The sequence below is a fragment of the Phascolarctos cinereus genome, unplaced genomic scaffold, assembly GCF_003287225.1.
Source record: "Phascolarctos cinereus isolate Bilbo 61053 unplaced genomic scaffold, phaCin_HiC Scaffold_4;HRSCAF=312, whole genome shotgun sequence".
Lineage (NCBI taxonomy): Eukaryota > Metazoa > Chordata > Mammalia > Diprotodontia > Phascolarctidae > Phascolarctos > Phascolarctos cinereus.
Genome location: NW_027555847.1, coordinates 106,413,720 through 106,437,662, shown reverse-complemented (window position 1 = coordinate 106,437,662; position 23,943 = coordinate 106,413,720). Strand labels below are relative to the sequence as shown.

Below are 23,943 nucleotides of genomic sequence, written 5' to 3'. Positions count from 1 at the left end.
AGCTAAACTCACTGCTTATTGGGAATATATGGTTACTGATATAAACAATGCACCAAGAATTATATATTCTGTAACTATCTTAATAAATAAAATCAGAATTACTAAAATCGTTTAGAAATTTGTTCCTCTTCCAATTTTAAATCTTATTTAATTTGGTGAATTTTGAATAGTCTGTTTTTAGCACTATGAAATACAAAACTAATCCTCTTAGTTATGGATTAAAATATTTGTAGTATTATTTCAGAACATATATTCAGTGACTGTATTTTATTGACTTAATCTATAAAATAAACAAACAGTTGTATCATTGTAATAATAGATTTCACAAATCAGGAGCCATCCGTGAAAGTGACTTGTGTGGCGTAGCCTATTATTGGTTTTGGTAATCATTTATAACACAGACACAGTTGCTTCCATCACCATTTTAATTTTCTAGTCCTTCCATACTGGGGAACCAGGAAATCAGTAGGAAAGCCAGGAGTACACAGGAAAGATAGCCATATTTTCTAGTCCTAGAAGTTATTGGGTGTCTCCATTATCTTTTTTGTAAAAAACAAAACAAAACTAACAAAAATCCCAAGTGTTAGTATTATTGAGAGGTAGATAGAGAGCTGCATTCAAAGCCAGTAAGACCTAGCTTCAAGTCTTGCCTCTGACATTCTGTCCATGTGACCCCGGGCAAGCCACTTAACTTCTCAGTGCTCTAGGCAACTCTCTAGTTTAAGATTATAAGCTGGAAAGAAGGTGCCATAGTACAAGGAGTTTCCTCATTCAAAGGTCTCCTTTAATAAATAAATTATGGGTCCTGTCCCTATACCAATCTCTTCCTATTCTTATTATTCATAATAATAAGCATTACAGTACCTACTATTTTACGTAAGGAAATAGAAATGGCACTAAAAAAACCAAAAGTGGGAAGAGCTAGACTAGCTGAAGTATATATATATATAGAGGAGTTTCACACTGGAGAAGATAGCATTTTAAGGGCATTGTAGAATAAATTCTCCAGATACCTGAAAGAAGGGAGGACACCAAAGCCCTAGGGAAAACTCTCAAATCTTATTGTTGCTCAAATGGTAAGCTAGAGAATATCTTGACAGAATATTTATTAGAATAATCTACACATGTATCAAGGTCATCATTGCTGAAAATATGAGAAGAGGAAAACAGACAGGCTAAAATCATGATATTCTTCAGCAGACCACATTTTTACCATCACACAATTGACTGAAAGATGCAGAGGATAAAATCTTACCTATGCTTAATATTTGTTAACAATTAATGACCATTTGATTGGGAGAACTCAGTGTTACCTTAAAGGTTGTTCTCTGACAGGGTTTTTCTTTATGCAGACATCAGAACCCGATAAGATTCACTTAAAGATGTAACAACAGAGGTTCTTTATTCAATGATACACAGACTATTACTGACACATAGTTGCTTAATAACTGATTGTTGATTGGTTGACGAATAGATCAAACATAAAAATGCAGCATATATACTCAACAAAGTTGTTTGCCGTAATTGAGGGGACATGTAATATAGAGTCCAAATGAAGGATTCCCTATAGATGATGAGGTTCTTCCTGTTTACAGAGTACCATCCATGAAGTCTGAAACCTTGAGTTTTTCTTAAGTAAAGTCAATATTAATTCGAAAGGGTTTAGCCTGTCAGAAATATATGCCTAGAAAATGTGGACCAGTCATAGAAGGAGAATGTGGGATTGCAGTGGACAGGCAACATGCCCTATTAGTATCCATGTAATGTCAAGAGAACTAGAGAAACATCTCTAGGACATTGAGTAGAATCCTATGGAAGATTTATGGACATTGATGAATATGAATTACTCAGGCTAATGGGGGATGGGTGTTTCATTGCATATTATTGAGGAAGGGAAGGGAATAAACATTTATATGGTACCTATACCTACTATGTGCCACGTACTGTGTTAAGAGCTTTACAAGTATCTCATTTGATTCTTACAACAGTCCTTTGAGGTAGGTGCTGTTAGTATTCCCATTTTATAGTTGAGGAAACTGAAGTGGACACAGGTGAAGAGTCTTGCCCAGGATCACACAGGTGGTGAGTGTTTGAAGCTGATTTTGAACTCAGGTCTTCCTGACTCCACTCCCACCGCTCTTATCCACTGCACCACCTAGTTGCCTTTTGGGAGTGATTAGCCACCATTAACAAAATCAGAAAGTATCAAAGTAAATCCATTCTCTAACCTAGTATTATTATGTAAGGTGTTATAAAGCGCTTTCTTTTAGCACTGTAAGGTACATTGTTTTACTGTCCCCATTTTATAAATGATAAAATTGTCTCAGGTTATATGATTTACCAAAGGACAGACAGCTGTTGAGTGTCATAGCCAGCATTGAACCCAGGTCTCATTGCTTTGAAGTTCAGTGCATTCCCCCCTTTACCATGTTGCCTCTCAAAGGTATTATGTGTTCTTTGAGCCAGGAGAGTAAATCAACGATTACATTAGTATTCTATGAGATAACTCTCCGTGGATCAGTATTGGAAGGTGAGCCTAGAGTGTACATGAGCTTTGGGGAAGGAGTTGTGGAGGGCCTATTAAAATAGAGAGGTACTTCTTGATAGGGAAACAGTAGGTGAAGGTACAGAGCAAACTTTGAAAATAGCATATCTCAGGAAGGATGAAGAGAATTGGGGGGAAGGCAGGGAGGATATCAAAGAAAAAAAATTATCAGAGGTGAGAGTGATTGTTTTTAAGTATATAAAGAATAACTTCTAACTGTCTAATGATTCTTCATCTCTGCAGCAAATAGAACAAGAAACAAGGAATATGAGAAATAAGGGACCATTCTAATATAACACTGGAAAACCTTATCAAGAGTTCTTATTAAATTTCTATTCCTCTTAACAGTAAACTAAAAATAAGAAAGCAACTTATACTGTGACTCTTTTAGATAGCTTTGCTTAACTGTTTTGAGGAAGTGTGTGTGTGTGTGTGTGTGTGTGTGTTGGGGGAGGGTGTCTGCTGAGATATCCATATTGTGTCCAAAAAAAAAAAAATAAACTTAACCACAAAGAATATATCGCTGGATATCTATAAAAATAAGATATCTAGCTATCTCCAACCTTTAGTTTATAGTTCTGACCAAGAGCATGAGAGTGGGTTAGATGACTTTTTGAATCCCTTTCTAGATGTAGGTGTCACCATAATCTATCTTGACCGTGCCAATCCAGTGTTATAAATCCATCAGTTACCAAGAATATTTGTAGTTTAAATTGTGCCTAGCACTCTGCACAAGAAGTCCTCAGCACAAATACTATATTGCAGTAATATCAGTTTGTTCTCTCTCCACCATATTCATTTACCAACTCTCCTTCCTTTGCTCATGTTATGCCTCTTGCCAGGAATACCATATTACTGCTCTTCATCTATCCAGACCTCAAGGTCTAGCTAAAGTCTCAAATCCTTTATAACCATTTCATTCTCACATGTATGGCTTCCTTCTCTCATTATATCTGTACTGCATAATTTAACTCTTAAAACTATAACCCATTACCTTGATACTATATTGTTCTCTGTTTCAGAGGTATCTGTCTCATATATCAGATTGTAAGATTCTTAAAATCTGAGACAATGTCTTCGTTTCCTGTCATTTTTCTGCTTCTAACAAACTTATTTTACGTTCTCTTGTCTCTTTCTCTTTCCTTTTCTCTCTTTTTATCTTTCTGTATTTCCCTGTCTTTGTCTTCATTTTTCCTGATTTTAATTTATAGTCGATGCAAAGAAATTTAGCATCTGAATGGTTTCCATGAAGAAAGCTAAATGTGTCTTCATTAGTATTTACCAGGGCAGAACCAGATAACTACTACACTGACTTGGTCTGTGAAAAGTGTCCATCTCTTCAACAGAGATGCAACTTTCCATGAAATAGAATTTGGTTTTAAACAAGGTTTGTAGGTGGGTTTTAAAAGGAAGGAGAGGTTTATTTGTATTTGAAAGGACAACCAAATACTATGTCAGGAGACTTCCTTAAAAGACAGTAAAAGTACGGTAGAAAGAATACAAGATTTAGAGCCATACGATTTGTATTGGAATCCAGGCTCTGCTGTTTATTACCTGTGTGAATTTAGAGAAGGTAAGGTGGTATAGTGGGAAGACTTTGGAGTCTTTGGAGTCCAGAAATTTTGGAGTCAAGAACTTGGGTTCAAATTCCATTTCTGACATTATGTAAGTGACCCTAGGCAAGTCAGCATTCTTGAGACTTTGTTTCTTCATCTGTAAAATGAGAGGGTTGGACTATATGGCTCTGAGGTACCTTCCACCTCTAAATCAATGATCCTATAATCCTAATCTTTTTCTGGATTTCAGTCTCCTAATTTATAAAATGTGACTTCTTGGGTCTCTTTCAACTCTAAATCCTTTGATTCCATAACCTCATATTCTAATGCTCATTACTACAAAATAAATTTATTATAATAATCTCTCCATTGGCCATCTCTGCCTTTACACTCTCCATTTCCAATCCACCACCTACTGTTAGGTTAATATTCTTTCAACACTGCTTTTATCGTGTCAATGCCTTGATCAGAAACCTTAAGTTTTTTTTTTTCCAACTGTATTCTAAACTCTTAAACCTGATTTTCAGTGCTCTTTATAATCTGGTATAATTTCTTTATCCAGCCTTACATCTCACTATTCACTAACTTATACCCATGACATATTTGTTTTGGCTTTTGTAAATATATTCAGTGTTTTCCCCTTATTTGGGATGCTCTCTCCTCTCTTTATTGCCTGTGCAAATATCCCCCCTATCTTTTAGAACCCAGGTCAGGTGCCCCCTCTGCTATGAAACCTTCCTTGAGAACTACAAACTGTATTTCTGCTCACTTACATTGCAAAGTTTATGCTGTAAAATTTTGAATTTGATTATACACTGACTTTACTTTTCTGTAATTTTTTCCAACCAGAGGGCAGAGACCATGTTTTGCATTTCTTCTTCATAATCATTTAGTGTAATACTTAATATATTCATGAATACTTCAAGGATGTGTGATTTCTTTGATATTCATACTCCCCTCTTTCAATGCAGAGCACAACCTGTCTTTTACTTGGTAAATAGACTTTGAGAATTGCTGTGCCCCCCAAAATTCATCACTCTATGACCAACCTTGAGATGAAGGTCTTCTCATCTAGCTAGGATTGGAAGATAGACATCACAACAGTGGCAATACCCCAAACCTTTCTAGTTTGTTGTAACTTGCCAGAGTTTATATTCTACTGGTATCATCTCCATGAAACCAGAATTATACCCAATCCACAATGAGGCATTGGGGCAAGAGTTAAATGGAAAACTCACATGAGTATCTTAGATGATAAACCTTAGGAGGGAAGGAACTAGGTAAGTACTTTAATTTATTCTACATGGAATATTATACACTCTGGGACTTATCCTAAGTGCCTAATACAGAGTAATGCACTCAAGAATAATAAATATTAGTAGAAGTGATGATAGTAATGATGTTTATTTAGAACCAGTTATGGAATACACATTCCCTTCAGACTTCTCATTTATTCACGTTGTACAACACAGTTATGGGAGAGGTGGAGTAGCCATCTGTTCTAGATCTAGTCTTGAATATAGAATTTTGCCCTAGAGTAAAATCAATTGCTTTAAGCACCTGGGTTTTATATATATATATATATATATATATATATATATATATATATATATATATATATATATATATATATATATACATATATATATCAGAACCAATACACTGATTCTCCTAATGACCAAATAAAATGAACTAAGAAAATTTCTGTAAGGATTTGTTCAGTTTGATTTAGCCCTATTATTGGTTTGTTAATGTATTTGTATGTGAAGAGTCACATATCAAACTCTAGCTTTTCAGTAGATTTCATTAGCCCTGAGATAAATGCTAACCTGGAGCCAGCATTCAGGTAGAAGTATTAATATCCACTGGTTTTGTCATCAAATAGAAGCATGATTTGGTAAGATGCAGTCTTATATTAGGGTCATATATGCATTTTGTACTTTTATAGAATTTAACAGAGTTATATTGTTAAAACCAGTTCATCAAATAGCTACTTCTGTTAAGTAGAAGGATAGTAAAGTGGTAGTAATTTCTTTTTTAATCATTCATTCATTCATACAGAGCATACTGCCACTGGAAAAAATTTTATTAAGAAATCATTTGTCAGCCATCATGACAGAAATGCTCTTATCACTAAAACATTTTTATATACTAGAACTAACCTTATTTTTCTGATTATTCATTTATTAATCTCCATTACATGAAATACTAATTATATACAACTTCTAGCCTCTGGATTTATTATCTAAATCAAATAGATAAGTGGTTAAAAGCCAAGGGATAATTCAAATACTTAAGGGAATTACTAGTCAAAGTTAGGTGTATTGACTTTTTATGTTAATATAAAAAACCATCAAGTCAGGGGAAATCAAGTATATCTGAAAATAGTGACATATTTTTCAGAGTCTGTAGAAAAATTGGATAGAGGCTAAAACTGCACCAAGAAGACTTTTAGTTCAAATCCTACTTCTGAATTTTACTAGCCATGTGACCATGGATAACACACTTAACTTCTCTGACCATTAGTTTACTCATCTGTAAAATGTAGATAATAATATTTAAGTATCAATCTCACAAAATTATTATGAAAATCAAATTGAATGAATGTATGAATACACACGTACAGAAATATTATAATATATAGGCACATAATTTGTAAATTTAGAAGTACTAAATAAATATCAGCCACTATTATATTTGAATCAATTAATCATATTCACTTAGTAAGTGTCAGCTATATGCCAGGCACTATGTTAGGTGCTAGTGAGTCAAAGACAAAAATGAAGTAGTTACTGCCCTCAAGAAACTTACATTCTAGTGAATGAAAAGTGAAATGGAGTGTTATCGCACAAACTTGAGGGGAAAATATTAGAAGAATTTTTTTCCCTTGCTCTCCTTAGGTAGCCCACAAACCTCAGTGATGTAGAAATCTAGTTTCTTCATCTGTAAAATGAGGATATTAATCGTACTTATCTTGTTTGGGTTGTTTTGAGGATTAAATGAGATAATATTTGAAAACATTAAAGTACTTTATAAATGCTAGCTATTATCAATGTCATCCAGGCACTGGAGTTTTCTGCTACTTAACTGGATTTAGAATTTGAATTTTTCTGCTCTTTCTGCCTTTTCAAGTCTCCTGATTTCTATTCATGAAATTTTATAGTGGTAATTGTTGTAAATACTTAATTCCCCATCCTGTATATGTCCTTGCAGAAGAGAATCACATAAGCTAGTGAGAATAAAAGTGAGAGGGTAACCAATTATAATATTATATACATATATAATTGCTAAATTGCAATAAAGATAGTAAAGAGAAAAGCATAAACTAAAAGCATAAACACTAGAATATTTAGAGGATCTGTGTAAGCTGCTTGAGGACAAAGACTGTTTCATTTTTGTCTTTGTATCCCCAATGTCTAGTGTGGTATCCTGGACCTAAAAGGCACTTAATGTTTGTTAAATTGGGAGGGAACAAACATTTATTAAGCACTTACTATGTGCCAGGGACTTTACAACCATTTTACAGTTGAGGAAATTGAGGCACATAAAGGTTAAGTGATTTGACCAGGGCTATACAATTAGGAAATATCCGAAACTGGATTTGAACTCAGATCTTCCTGACTCCAGGCCTAGTGCTCTATCCTTTGCACCACCTAGCTGCTTCTAATTGTACACATCAGTATGGGTACTCCCTTCAAGTCAGATTATAACCTTTCCATAACTAAGCAAATGGACATAAGGTTTTGTAGTGTGGCAGAAATTCATGATTTTGTGGCTTATCAGCCTGGCATGAGGTGCCCTCCAAGCTTATTGAGGCTGGTCCCTGTACAACAAGGAGAAAGGAGAAAGAAAAGCATAGACAGGGAAGAAATAGGATGGAGAGAAAGACACAGATAGTAATCATAACTATGAATGTGAATGGGATGAACTCTCCCATAAAATGGAAGCGGATAGCAGAATGGATTAAAAACCATAATCCTACAATATGTTGTTTACAGGAAACACATTTGAAACAGAGGGACACACACAAGGTAAAGGTAAAAGAGTGGAGTAGAATATATTATGCTTCAGCTAAAGTAAAAAAAGCAGTGGTAGTAATCCGATCTCAGACAAAGCAAAAGCAAAAATAGATCATATCAAAAGAGATAAGGAAGGAAACTATATCCTGCTAAAAGGCACCATAGACAATGAAGTAATATCATTACTAAATTATATGCAGCAAATGGTATAGCATCCAAATTCTTAAAGGAAGAAGTGCAAAAACTATACTAGTGGGGACCTCAGCCTCCCCCTCTCTGAACTAGATAAATCTAACCACAAAATTAACAAGAAAGAAGTTAAGGAGGTGAATAGAATTTTAGAAAAGTTAGATATGACAGACCTCTGGAGAAAACTGAATGGGTATAGAAAGAAATATACTTTTTCTTGGTGGTACATGGCACATACACAAAAATTGACCATGTACTAGGGCATAAAAACCTCACAATCCAATGCAGAAAGGCAGAAATATTAAATGCATCCTTTTCAGATCATGATGCAATAAAAATTATATGTAATAAAGGGCCATGGAAAGATAGACTAAAAAATAATTGGAAACTAAATAATCTAATCCTAAAAAATGATTGGGTCAAACAACAAATCATAGAAACAATCAATAATTTCATTCAAGAGAATGACAATAAATGAGACAACATACCAAAACTTATGGGATGCAGCAAAAGCAGTTCTTAGGGGAAGTTTTATATCTCTAAATGCTTACATAAATAAAATAGAAAAAAGAGATAATGAATTGGGCATACAACTAAAAAAACTAGAAAAAGAACAAATTAAAAATCCTCAATTAAACACCAATTAGAAATATTGAAAACCAAAGGAAAATTAATAAAATTGAAATTAAGAAAACTATTGAAATAAAAACTAAGAGCTGGTTTTATGAAAAAACAATAAAATAGATAAACCTTTGGTTAATTTAATTAAAAAAAGAAAGAAGAAAACCAAATTACTAGTATCAAGAATGAAAAGGGGAATCCACCAAGAAGAGGAAATTAAAACAATAATTAGGAAATTTTGCCCAACTATATGCCAACAAATTTGACAATCTTAGTGAAATGGATACATATTTAAAAAATATAAATTGCCCAGATTAACAGAAGAGGAAGTAAAATACTTAAATAACCCCATCTCAGAAAAAGAAATTGAACAAGCCATTGATGAACTCCCTAGGAAAAAATCTCCAGGGCCAGATGGATTTACATGCTAATTCTATCAAACATTTAAAGAACAATTAATTCCAATACTATATAGACTATTTGGGAAAATAGGTGAAGAAGGAGTCTTACCAAATTCTTTTTATGATACAAATATGGTGCTGATACCTAAACCAGGAAGAGTCAAAATAGAGAAAGAAAATTATAGACCAATTTCTCTAATGAATATAGATGCAAAAATTTTAAACAAAATATTAGCAAATAGATTACAGCAACTTATCACAAGAATAATACACTATGACCAGGTAGGATTTATACCAGGAATGCAGGGGTTCAATATTAGGAAAACTATCAGCAATTGAGCATATCAACACCAAAACCAACAGAAACCACATGATCATCTCAATAGATGCAGAAAAAGCTTTTGATAAAATACAACACCCATTCCTATTAAAAACACTAGAAAGCATAGGTATAAATGGAGTCTTCCTTAAAATAATAAATAGCATTATCTAAAACCTTCAGCAAGCATTATATGTAATGGGACAACTAGAAGCATTTCCAATAAGATGGGGTGAAACAAGGATGTCCATTATCACCACTGTATTCAATATTGTACTGGAAACTTAGCTTTAGCAATAAGAGAAGAAAAAGAAATTGAAGGCATTAGAATAGGAAGAAGAAACAAAGCTATCACTCTTTGCAGATGACATGATGATATACTTAGAGAATCCTAGAATCAAGTAAAAAACTACTTGAAATAATAAACAACTTTAGCAAAGTTGCAGGCTATAAAATAAACCCACATAAATCATGCATTTCTATATATTACCAACAAAGCCCAACAGCAAGAGATAGAAAGAGAAATCCATTTAAACTTACTGTAGACATTATAAAATATTTAGGAGTCTACCTCCAAACAAACCCAGGAACTCTATGAACACAATTACAAAACACTTTTCACACAAATAAATCAGATCTAAATAATTGGAAAAACATCAGTTGCTCATGGGTAGGCCGAGCTAATATAATAAAAATGACAATCTACCTAAGCTAATTTACTTATTCAGTGCCATACCAATCAAACTACCAAAAATTATTTTATAGAGTTAGAAAAAAATAATAACAAGATTCATTTGGAAAAAAAAGGTCCAGAATATCAAAGGAACTAATGAAAAGAAATGCAGGGGAAGGTGGCCTAGCAATTCCAGATCTTAAATTGTTTATAAAGCAGCAATCATCAAAACTGCTTGGTACTGGCTAAGAAATAGAGTGGATCAGTGGAATAGGTATGCAAGACACAGTAGTCAATGACTATAGTAATCTATTATTTGATAAACCCAAAGACCCCAGCTTCTGGGATAAGAACCCACTCTTTGAAAAAAACTGCTGGGAAAACTGGAAAAGAGTATGGCAGAAACTAGGCATAGACCCAAATCTCACACCATATACCAAAATAAAGTCAAAATGGGTTCATGACTTAGATATAAAGGCTGATACATAAGTAAACTGGGAGAACAAGGAATAGTTTACCTATCAGATCTATGGAGAACAGAAGAATTCATGACCAAACAGGAGATAGAGAACATTATGAAAAGCAAAATGGATAATTTTGATTACATTAAATTGAAAAGTTTTTGCACACAAAGCCAATGCAACTAAGATTAGAAGGAAGGTAGAAAATTGGGAAAGAATTTTTACAACCAGTCTCTCTGATAAAGGCCTCATTTCTAAAATATATAGAGAATTAAGACAAATTTATAAGAACAAAGCCATTCCCAATTGATAAATGGTCAAAGCGTATGAACAGGCAGTTCTCAGATGAAGAAATTAAAGCCATCTATAGACATATGAAAAAATGCTCTAAATCACTATTGATTAGAGAAATGCAAATCAAAACAACTCTGAGGTACCACATCACACCTATCAGATTGGCCGACATGAGAAAACAGGAAAATGATAAATGTTGGAGAAGATGTGGGAAAATTGGAACAATAATGCATTGTTTGTGGAGTTCTGAAATAATCCAACCCTTTTGGAGAGCAATTTGGAACTATACCCAAATGGCTATAAAAATGTTCATACCCTTTGACCCAGCAATAGCACTTCTTAGGGCTGTATACCAAAGAGATCAAAAAAATGGGAAAAGGACCCACAATTAAAAAATATTTACAGCAGCTCTTTTTGTGGTGGTGAAGAATTGGAAATTGAGGGGATGCTCATCAATTGGGGAATGGCTGAACAAGTTGTGGTATATGAATGTAATAGAAAACTATTGTGCTATAAGAAATGATGAGCAGGCAGACTTCAGAGAAAACTGGAAAGATTTATATGGTCTGATGCTGAGTGAAGTGAGCAGAACCAGGAGAACATTGTACGCAGTGACAGCCATGTTGTGTGATGACTAGTATTTATAGACTTAGCCCTTCTCAGCAATGCAAGGATCTAAGCCATCTCCAAAGGCCTCATGATGGAAAATGCCATCCACATCCAAAGAAAGAACTATAGAGTTTGAATGCAGATCAAAGTATTCTATTTGCTGTATTTTTTTCTTCTGTTGTGTTTTGTTTCCTCTTTCTGGTGTTTCCTCCTGTTGGTTCTAATTCTTATTTACAACATCACTAATGTGAAAATATGTTTAATAGGAATGTATATGTATAGCCTATATCAGATTGTGCACCATCTTAGGAAGGGAGGGGTGGAGGGAGGGGGAGATAGTTTTAAAACTCAACAGCTAATGGAAGTGATTATTGATAAATCACAATAAATAAATTAAAAAGCACAATGCAGTTTACTTATCTCTTTTATCTAGTATTGCATTGTCTTAGATCATCATTACTGCACCTTCTTTGTTGGATAGACATGTATTCTATTCTAGCTCCTCATTTAAACTCTGTATGGATGTTTTTGTTTCAAATGTGTTTTTTGTAATCCACTATCATTGAAATCTACTTTCTCATCTTTTCTGTCACCTTTCCCCATTTTTAGGGAAAGTTCATGCCATTTTCATTCATGGTTATTATAGTTAGGTGTATTTTTCTTCTATCATATTTATTATAATTTTTTCTCTTTACCTCCTACTTCTCTACTCTTTATAAAGAAAAAAGAAGAAAATGAGATTAACATTAGAAATCTAAGGCTAGTGCTCTGCTCCTATTCTTTTGCCTTTCTTCTGTTCCCCCAGCCCAGACTCAGATCACTCTGAAAGATCCTTACCCTTTATTGCTACCATTTTAATTCTCCCTTTTTAATCAGCCTTCTATGATTAAGGCTTGTTTTGCTTATGACTATTCTCTCCCCTAATTCTGCCCATTTTCTTAAAGCCCCTCTTTAATGTCCTCATCCATTCCCCTGTTTAATTTACACTAAATTCTTCATGTATGTGTATGTGTATGTAGGGGAAAGGGGTGGTGGGTTGTCTGTGTGTGTCTTTCTGTTTGTTCAGTCTTCCTTTGTCTAGTTCAAATAAATATCAGATTCATGATATACTCATACTCCCAGTTCCCACCTTCCTGCACCAATTCTTCTTTTGTATCTCCCTAATGTATTCCCTTTTCCCTCTTCCTTTGATTTACTTTCCTAAAGCAAAACAAACCAAAACTACACCCAAGTCCTTTATTGCTTCTTTTGTATCTCCCCTAATGTATTCCATTTTTTCCTCTTCCTTTTATTTACTTTCTTAAAATAAAACAACCTAAAAATACACCTGGGTCCTTCATTGCTTCTTTTACCCCTTGAAGACAGTGGGATTCTGAGGGGACAATAGTCTCTTCTCCATTTATTAGGCTATAAATACTTGATTGTCATTTAACTCATTTCAGATTGCTCAAACCTTTCTAGATCTCTCTTATTTTTTCTGTTTGCATTTCAGAGATTATACCCAACTCTGGTTTTCTCAAAGGAACATTTGATAGTCATTTATTTTAGTAGAGAGCCAATTTTCCCCATTAGGATTATAATCAATTTTGCAGAATAAGGTTTTGGTTATAAATGGTTTTCTTTTCCCTTTTGGAACACATTCTATTCTTTTCTTTCCTATTTAAAAATATCGCTGCATAATTTTGTGTAATCCCAACAGTGATCCCTTAACAGTAATCTTTTTTCCCTGATTCCTTCAAGTATTTTTAACTTAGCCTTTAAAGTCTGATTTTGGACTATGACTTTTCTTGGTATGTTAAATTTGTGGGGTTTTTAAGTGATGATCTATGGATTCCTTCTTACTTTACCCTTTGGTTCTAATAATTCTGGGCAGTTTTATGATATCTTGAAATATGCTATTGGTATTTTTTTGCTTGATCATGGTTTTCAGAGAGTCCAATGATTCTTAAATGTTCTCTCCTCCTGATATCTATGGAACTTTTTAAATAGAAGACACTATACATGTTTTACTCGTTGACTTTAATTTCTCATTGCATAATTGAGATTTGTGTTATACCATTTTATTTTGACAACAGGAAAAGATAGGTATCTAGCTAGCTAGTTAGATATTTTTATTTCAGTATAATTGGTTTCCTTTATAATTCTTTGCATTTTAAGAACTTAAAAATATAATTTTAAGGAGGTGTTCATTGGCTTCACTAGATAGTCCGTGACACCAAAAAATAAATAAAGAACCCCTGATATGAAGGGAGAAGAAAGAGGGGTTTTAGATACGTACTTAAGGAATACCCATGATTAGTCAAGGTAATGAGAATGAGAAGGAGCAATCAGAAAGGTCAGAGGAGAGCCAGGAGAGAGCCATGTTAGAGGATGGACAATGAGGTGTAAAATAAATTAAGATAATGAATGATAAAATGTTGAAGAGAAAATATAAATATTTGATTTCATTTAGTATTACAATCTATCGACTTAGCCTAGCCACAGTTGCTTTTCTCAAAGTGAATACATTTTAACATTTAAAGGCTTTAAAGCTATGAATTCAATGGTCTTAACTGAAAGTGGCAGTTTATAGGTAGTTGTGGATAAGAAATTAAAATGTTATGGCATTGAGTTTGTGATGAATGATGTATTTATGTGCTTCTTATTCTGAAGTACTTTAGAAAGAAAGGTCTTTCCCAGGACAGAACTTGGATCTTTTTTTGGCATGAGTTTTGCTTTTAATAAAGACTGAAATTGTGCCAACTATGTAAAAGCCATATGGTAGCCACATTCTTTCTTAGAGGATACAGTCTATAAACACAAAGCATTACTGTCAGAATTAAATTTAAAAAGAATAATGCATTCTTATGAAACTGCAAGGGGAGTTGGAAGAAGCTGAATGCAGTTGTCCAAATTGAAATCTGAAAAGGATAAGGTTAGTACTCCATCTTTTACAATCATTTCTCAAGAAATTATTAATCATTATAAATTATGAGTAATTTGGAGATCTACCTCTTTTTAAAAAGAATGTTGTAGAAGCTGTATTCATGTAGGTATTTGACTAATGAAAACTCTGTGAAAGTTTCAGTTACTGAGTCTGTGGTATAGATTGGTGGAGATGTTCAGTTTCCTGTGACAGCATCTTGGGTTTTACCTAATAAAACTAGGTTTATTTTGTGGTCATTCATAAGTTGTGTACATTGTGGGAAAAGCCACAAAAGGATTTTAGTTTAGTTTAATGACAGGAATAAGATAATTTATTTGAAATAGTCCATAGACAAACTACTTACATTAGCTCAAAGAAAAATAAATGTCCAACTGTTAACCATAAATGAAATTTTTGGGAAAATATAAAATATTTGTAAAAAAACAAACAAAAACATCAACCTTTTTGATTGCATCTGTTCCTTATCACTTTTATGGTTTTTTATTCCTTCTTAAATGCTTAACTTATCCAAGTGCCTCTCAGTGATCTTCTTATTCTATTGAGAGTTTGAATTTTAAGCACCCAAGGTAAAAATTTCAGAGAAAGGATCTCTTTACCATTTGCTGATTACCATATTAACAAATGTCCAGTGGAGAAATAGCCCATTACTTTTGTGCAAGTGCTGCTTGGGGACATTTGCCACTATAGTAGTTATTTTGTATTCTATTCTTAGATGTATTTACCAGTGGAAGTAAATGCTATTATCTCATAATAACTTAATGAGATTACTGTTGAGCGTGTATTTTCAGAACCTTGAATAAAACATGTTATATTATGGACATTTAAATTTTGTGACTAAAGCAAATTACTGACAGTCAAACAAATGAGTTTTGAATGATTGAAGCAAGAACTAATGAACTTTATATACAGTATTCCATCAATCTCAACTCTTCACATCCAGAGATAATGTCCCATTTTAGTTTTCTTTAACCTTTCCATTTCCCTTTCCATTCATACTATCTCTGCTGTGGTATAGTAACCTATATAACTGATTTCCATGCTTCAGTTTTCTCTTTCCACTTTGAATTTTCTCTGTATACTTCCATCAGATTAGTCTTCCTTTAAAAAAGTTATTGGTATTATGTATTCTCCCAGCAAAATCTGCTGCATTGTTATTGCACTTTTGTTAGTAACCAAAAGGAAAAAAAAAAAGGACAAAAATTACAATACTCAATTTTTAAAAAATTAATGAACTTTAAAGTTAGAAGGGATCTTAATTATCTGGTCACCACATTTAAGAGTGGAAGAAACTAACTCAGTGAATGAAACAATCTATCTAAGCTCACAAAGCTAGACTAGTTGTAAAGCTGCGCTAGAACCTAGCTCTCTAAGCTTCTGCTTTATTGTTCTCCCTATTACTTTCTACTGTCTCTCCATTTGTTACCTAGCACTAACTCACTGTCACCTTCTCTCTTTCATATATTTCTTATTAATGATGATAATAGCTGACATTTATATGGAGCTTTAAATTTTTCAGAGCCGTTTACTTACAAGGTAATAATCGTGTGCCTGGCCATTCTTGTCAGAAGGGAATAAACGACTCACTTTTTAAACTCAAGCCACTAGTGCAATGACAGAAGTCATTAACTAAATGAACTTGATAGTTAATGTGCCATTCTCAAGTGAAAAGCTGAATAGTGTATGCCTTTTCACCATTTACAATAGGGCTTTAAATGATTATATGAAAGGTTCTACATAACTACTTTGGAGTGATTATATAAATGGTTGTACTTGACTTCATATTCTTCGCTTTTCTTTGCCTGCTTCTGGATATTTTCCAACATATCAAAGTCCTTCCTAATATGTGGTGCCAAGGATTAAAAGTAGTAACTCTAGATGTGATGTTGCCACTACACTGGGCTATCATCTCCTTATTCCTAGAAGTTATGGTTCTCAATGCTCTTTAAGATTTCTTGACTGTCATATTGTACCATTGATTCATTGAGCTTGTAGTCCACTAGAGTCTGCATTTTATTCTGTCAAACTGCCGCCTAATCATCACTTCCATCTCTTGTACTTGTCCCAGTTATGGAACTTTATATTTGATCCCACTAAATTTTATTTTATTCAGTTCATCTCACTGCTCTAGCCTGTTGAGATTTATTTGAATCCATACTCTATTATATAGTGTGTTTGCAATCTTCCCCAGGTTTGTGTCATCTGTAGATTTTATGAACATACCACCCCAGGGACTTACCTACATCACTGACAAAAATGCTAAGCAGTACTCAACTTAGCAAATCCATGGGCACTGAAGGATTCCTTCTAAGCTGACATTAGACTATTAATGTTCTTTCTTTCTTACTGGCTATTCAGCCAGTTCCAAATCTACCTGAGAATATTGTCATTTGCCTCATATCCCTATCTTTTCCACAAGAATAGCATGAAAATTTTGTCAAATGCTTTGTGAAGATCTAGGTAACCTATGTCTGTAGCATTTCTCTTATCTACCAGTTTAGTAATCTTGTCGAAAATGAAAATAAGGTTAGTCTGGCTTCCTGTCCTGGAATGTGCTCCCCTTTTACCAGAGTGAGATGGACCTTTCTTGCTGATCCTCCAAGTCTCCTGGGCTAAAAGACTGCTCCACCCTGTCTTTTCACTGATTCTGTTGTTCCAAGATTTGTTCTGGGGTGCTATTTTATGGTTGTTTGGAGGTGAATATGGGAGAGCTACAGCAATTTGCTGCTTACTCCACTATCTTGGCTCCCAGAAGTCATGAAGTGGATCTTTAAGGAAATGTTCTAGAATTTTGCCAGGAATTGAAGTCAAACATACCTAGAATTTTCAGACCCTGTTCCCTAACCTTTTGAAAATTGGAATATTTGTCCTTCTGTGATAATAAGGTATTTCTCAAGTTCTCCATGCTCTTTTGAAGATTACAACCAATAATGTTACAATTACACCTGACAGCTATTTCAGCTTCCTGGGAGCCAAGTGACTTGAATTTACCAAGGGATGTTAAATGCTATCATTATTATTTCATTAATTATCTTGAGTACCATTCTCCACAGGAGAGTTAATAAAAGTAAAATGACAATGAAGCATATCACCTGAAGGTTCCTATCACTTCTACTTCAGCAAGACATTTCTCATTGTTGGAAAGAATCAGATTTAGAACAGAATTTCCCCCTTTTTGTTGCTCTACTTTTTTGAAGAATGAAATTATCATTAAATCAAGGCAAGAAGCAATTCAATATTTTGCATTTTACACCCACACCCACACCCACTCACAGAAAGAGCACACCTCATCTAATGTTTGGATAGCTGAAATCCCCAGTCACTAATACATCATGCCTTCATTCTAAGCTTTTGTTTCTCAAATTTGTTTCTCAGATTTCTTAATTTTTCCTCTTTCTGTCTGGTTGCAAGTTGGGGATGGGAAAGAAGAGGAGGTGAAACTCAATTATTCTACTTTACTGAAAGGTTTTGTAGGTGAAAATAGCTGAACTTTATAGTTTAAATAAATATGACATATAAATGTAAATAATCAGATACTAAAATGGATCTGTGATCTAATCATTTTAGAAGTTCTCTCCCTCAGTGATACAGATTACAGCCTATTCATGCCTGTTCATTCATTTCACTTTTTTCTGTGTCTTCCCATAAATTCTCCTCAGGGAGTCCACTCAATATGCTGGAATCCTTCCTCTCTTTCTCCTGATATCTAGATGGTACTAGTGGAGCACATTATTGTCTACCTGTCATTCCTCAGCCTCACCATGTGACCAGCTCATACAAGTATAAGGCAGTATGCCATTGTGGAGGATACAAAAATGAATAAGACTTTGCATCCTCCCTCTAAGAGCTTACATTTTAGTTAGATGAAATTGATAAAATTTCTGGAACTCTACTATCCTGAAGTAATACCTTGAGAAGTTAATGGTGTTATGTATTTAATAAATGCTTGTGGTTAATAATGATATTGTAATAATAATAATAATAAATAATGACATTTTAATAGGTCTTCATACCAAATACTCATCATCACCAAGCAATGTGGAATGAAAAGCTTTCAACACAAAGAGACCTAGGAAAAGAGATCAGAATCACATGGGGACAGCATGAGAAACATCCCATCACTGCCATTCTGTTCACTACTAGAGTTGTCCAAAAGATGCTTTCAGTGACTCTCCAGAGGATAAGCATACATCCTGATACTTTTATTAAATTACAAAAAAAGCCATTTATCCACTTCTGCAATAGTCTGTAGAATATTAAATATGAAAAAATAATATGACTTGTCCCAGAACCATTTCAATCAAAACCCATTTTAAAAGATGAGAATGAGATAACAATAATAGTGACACTTATGGTTAATAGAATAAACTTTAGTGCTAGGTATTCTGCCTACACAATTCTATCTTGCAGTTGAAAGTATTAAGGTCATTAGTGGATTCTACCACATTTTTATAGATTCATGATTTATTTTTAGGGTTGGGGGACTAATTTCTATTTTTACTTTGCTATTTGTTTGAGTTGATTTTCCCCCCCAATTCTTCGTTTTGCTAACATCATCACTTCACATAGCTATCTACCCAGACATCTGTTTTAATGGTAACATGAAACCTACCCAAAATGGTTGCCATTTGGTATTTTCTGTAGCTGAGAACAATTCTGTATTACTTTTAAGTCTTTCTTAGCTCCATTGTAGAATGAAAAGGTATAGTTGAGCACTGCCTGATGTCAAGTGTGCTTTTTCATTTGAAATGTAACTTTTTAACGTCCCTGGGGTGATTCACCAGCTGATGATATAAAACAGTTATGGGACTGTGCCACATGAAGAGAGGGTTTTATGTCATTTTCTGTTCATTACTTTCTGTACCTTAGCCATTTTTCCTTTTCTCTTATTCTCCTTTAGTTTTTTCTTGCCACATTTTTTTTCTCTCAGTGTACATCCCCTCCTTCCTTGGTAATCTCTTTTTTGTCTAATTTTTTTCTATTAATAGTTTGGTTGCCTCTGGGGTATAAAATGGTCAGAACAAACTGTTCTTTTAATGTATTATTAAAATTATTTTAAATATATGCTAATCAAAGTGAGGTTTCCTTATTGGGTTTATTTGATATGCTTTTTATGGGAGGAGGGTGGTATCTGTATGTTGGTCAGCTTAATAGAGTATTACATATGTACTTTATTGCATTCCAATGGAGGGTTCACCTATTAATGAATATATTAGAAGCATCTAATTAATCACAAATCAATCAATCAACAAACATTTATGTGTAATAGCCATTGTACAAAGGGCTAGAGATGCAAAGACAAAAAATGAAATAATTCCTGATTTCAAGGGGCTTACTTGCAGTTTGGGAATTCAGCATGTGCATACAGAATAAGAAAAAAAATTGCTAAAAGGTAGTTTATTGAGGAAGGATACTAGCAGTTGGTAAAGCCAGGAAAGACTTCCTGCACAAGGAGGTACTTGAAGAAGAGGTAAAAAGCCCAGAGAAAAGAGATAGAATGTGAGGAACATCAAAAAGTCCAGTCTGAGAGCTAGGGAAGGGGAATAGTGAATCATGAGGTTGGAAAAGTACAGTGTAGGTCGGAGCCGGAGGAGTTTATGTTTTATTCTGGAGGCATTTGGAAATCAGTGAAGGTAATTGAAAAGGTGAGTGGCATAGTATCCAGGAAGAGATAGTCATTCTTGATGAAAGGAAAGTTTTTAGTAGTTCTTCAGGACTAGAATTATAAGAAGTATATGGAAGTAGTTTGCATTAAATGTTAGCTAACAAAATATACAGAAGAGAGTGGCTTAAAAGCAGTATTAGATGACTACCAGTTAATAGATTTTGTTCTAACAAAATTGATTATCTGAAACATCAGAAATATATCAAAGATAACAGAATGCTAAGATAGTTTGAGAGATGTAGCATTGTGGTCAGGTCTAGTGGGAAGCAAGGAATTGGCTGCCGGGTAAAAAAAGACAACCTTATTATGCTGTTCAGAAGGATTAATTGAACATCACTCAGATAACATTACTTAAGTAATATTAAGTTTGAACAAGGAATGTAAGTTCAAGTTCTGAATCATGACCACCATTTTCTGTGCATTTCAGTTTGCTTGCATCTCTTCTGTGTATATACTGTCTGAAAGCAAGGAACATGTCATGTCTTTACAAAGGTCTTCAAATACTCATTTCAGAGTAAACCCAATAATTGGAGGGGATATTAATTGCCCCATATTTTTACTTCCTGATTATTTTAAATTTAATTTGTTTTACTTGTTTTCTATAGTATTTTACATTCTTTTGCATTAGGTACATTCATTTCTTGTTCATTACAGGGTTTAGTTCAAGAAATACATCGTAATGTCCAAGACATGAGGTTGCGAATAAGACAAATTAAAAAAATAGAGCACAATAAGACACTTACCAAAACTGCAACCCAAAAAGTCCAGGGTTTGGCAGCTTCTATCCTAAACATTTCACCAACTGATGTGGAAGAAATGTTAGACTCAGAGGATGAAGAGGTGAGAGAATTTAAATGGCTTCTGTAATAGTCATTTTTTTTAATTAATGAGTTTTTTAAATTAAATTTCAATTAAAATGTGACTTTTTTTGATGACTTTTAATAATTTCAGCTGTAAGAAAAAAATAAGGATTGACACTGTGCCAGTGAAGAAATACATCAAGACAAGATGTATGCTCAAAACGATCTACAGAAACTTGGCTGTGTAATCAGGGTTATGCAGCATCTTAAAATAACTTTGAGACAAATCAGTTGTTCATGCCTCTTCTTTCCATTTCCTTTCTTTAGTTAATTATTCTGTATCTTATAAACTTGTAATCCATCAGTGGATGTAGTCAGTTTAACATCACTGATTTAAGCTGTTTCTCTTTTATGTAACATAAAGGAGTGGTAGATCTCTTGTGTAGACTGATAGAATCCAAAGTTATTGCAACTGAAAATTTAAGAAGGTGTAAAACTTAAAATTTTATTTTAAAAAGCTTTGTCCTTCCCGGTTGAGTCCATATAATATATGAAATAAGTGATAAACTACATCCATAACTATATATATATGTATATGTGCATATGTACCTGTATGTGAACAAAAGAAAATAAAAGCATTTATTAAGTGCTTACTATACACCAAGCACTATGCTAAGCAGTGGGGACATAAATGCAAAATTAAAAACAGGTCCTGCCCTCAAGAAGCTTATGTTTTAATTAAGACTGGCGTGGGGAGGAGGCTAAGTTTATAACACAAATAGTACAGTGGCGACCAGGGAAGGGCACTTTGGAAAGTTACAGAGTGAGTTAATGGGTTATAAAAGAGTAAATTGACACATCGCTTCCAGAAACAGGAACTGTGGGTGAAGGTATTGCTCACAGCAAGGTGGTTGATGAGTCAGTCAAAAAGTTGAGTTGAGGAACAGGGAGTTAAATGAAGTATGGCTGAGCCATTTCAGGAAAGGGCCTTCCTGATATAGGGAAGGAAAATTCCAGGGATAAGGGCACTAAAGAGGGGAGGAATCAAGATAAACATATTTACTGTCAGAGAGGACACTTGAGCTTTGAAGGAATCCAGAGACTCTAAAAAGTGGAAGTGAGGAAAGAGGGAATTATAGGCACAGGAGGCAGTCTGTATTCCAAGGCATAGACAGGTGCAAAGGAAGGAAATGTAAAGGGAAATAAGCAGGCCAGTTTGACTTTGTTGTTTGTCCTTTGTTCTCAAAGAGGATCAGACTAGACTATTAAAGGTACATGAAGGAGAGTAAGTAATGCTTAGTAAACTAGGAAAGGTAGACTGAAGTTAGATTGCTCAGAGGTTAACTGCCAAATAGAGGAGTTTGTATCTGATCATAAAGGCCAGAGGGAACCAATGGAGCTTCTTGAGCAGAGGGATAACATGATTATACCTGTGCTTTAGGAATATCCCTTTGGTAGCTGGGTGGAGCACGAATTGCAGAGCATGAAAACAGGAAGCAAGCAGTGAGGCAGCACCATGCTTAGTATACTGAGCCTGGACTCAGGAAAACCTGAGATCAAATGTATCCTCAGATACTTAGTAGCTGTGTGATTCAGGGCAAGTCACTTAGCTTCTGTTTGCCTCAGATTCCTCAACTGCAAAATGGGGATAATAGCATCTACTTCACAAGGTTGTGTGAGACAACATGAAATAATATTTGTAAAGTGCTTAGCACAGTGCCTGGTACATAGACGCTATGACAATGCTAACTATAATAATATATGTGTGAATATATATTATTATTATTATTAATAGACTAATTAGGAAACTACTATAATAGTCAGGAAATAAGTGATGAAGTTTTGATGGCTATGCTGTAATATAAAGAAGGGAAAGGATACAAGATATTTTTTGGAGATACTATTGACAAGTCTGGCAACTTGTTTGGATGTGAGGGATAAGAGAGAATGATGAGTCAAGGATGATGCCAAGTCTGTGAACCTGAGTGACCAGAAGGATGATGGTATCCTAAAGAGAAATCAGGAAATTCACAAGAAGGATGCACTTACAAACAAAGACAGTCTGAATTTGGGCATGTCGAATTTGAGATACCTTTGGGACATCCTACTTAAAATGATAGTCAGGTTTTTATTCGATTTACATAATCACCCCCTCCTTTACCTATTGATGCATTCACATTTTTATATTTTGGGTTTTTTTTTTTGTTTTAACACTTGAATATACCTGTTAGCTAATTGTGACTTTTGACCTCATTTTCTTTATATATCAAATAAGGTTGCATTAGAGAGTTTGTAAAGGTCCTTTGAGCTCTAAAATTCTGTGATTCTTAATGATTCTTGTATATACCAATAGCGCAATCATTTTTATTTAGTTTCAGGCACTTTCATATGATACAATAGAAATAGCATTATGCTAGATTCAGGGAATTTGGGTTCATATTCCTACTCTGATGCTTGCTCTTTGTGTAACCTCAGGGAAGTCACTCAACCTCCCTTTACCTCAGTTTCTTTATCTGTAAAACTAAATACTAAAGGGCCTCTGAGATCCCTTCTAGCTCTAGCCCTGTGATCTACATCCTGTAATCCCCACCTGCCTTGATCCCAGCCATTAAGTCAGAGACTTTACTAATTTCTTAAAAATCTATAAACAAATTTCATTTTTTAGTGTAACGGAAGTATGCAATTATACTGTTTTAAGGCTTATTACTAGTAGAGATGCCTACCTACCAAACACAACATGTTAATAAAATCCTACATAAGAGAAGAAACTATCAGAGAATTGCAAGAGTCTGAGTTGGGATGGGGGGGCAACTTATACTTAAACAATAGTCCCTTCTGCAACTACTGAACCAATGATTATTCTGCCTG

General features: G+C 34.2%; 1 protein-coding gene across 1 annotated transcript in view; it reads left to right on the top strand.

The window, feature by feature from the left end:
- The window catches only part of CNTLN (centlein), a 471,389-nt gene that overhangs the window by 397,239 nt on the left and 50,207 nt on the right, over positions 1-23,943 (top strand). The window contains 1 exon segment of the mRNA XM_078152483.1: positions 20,930-21,115. Coding sequence (XP_078008609.1) covers positions 20,930-21,115 — 186 coding nt within the window.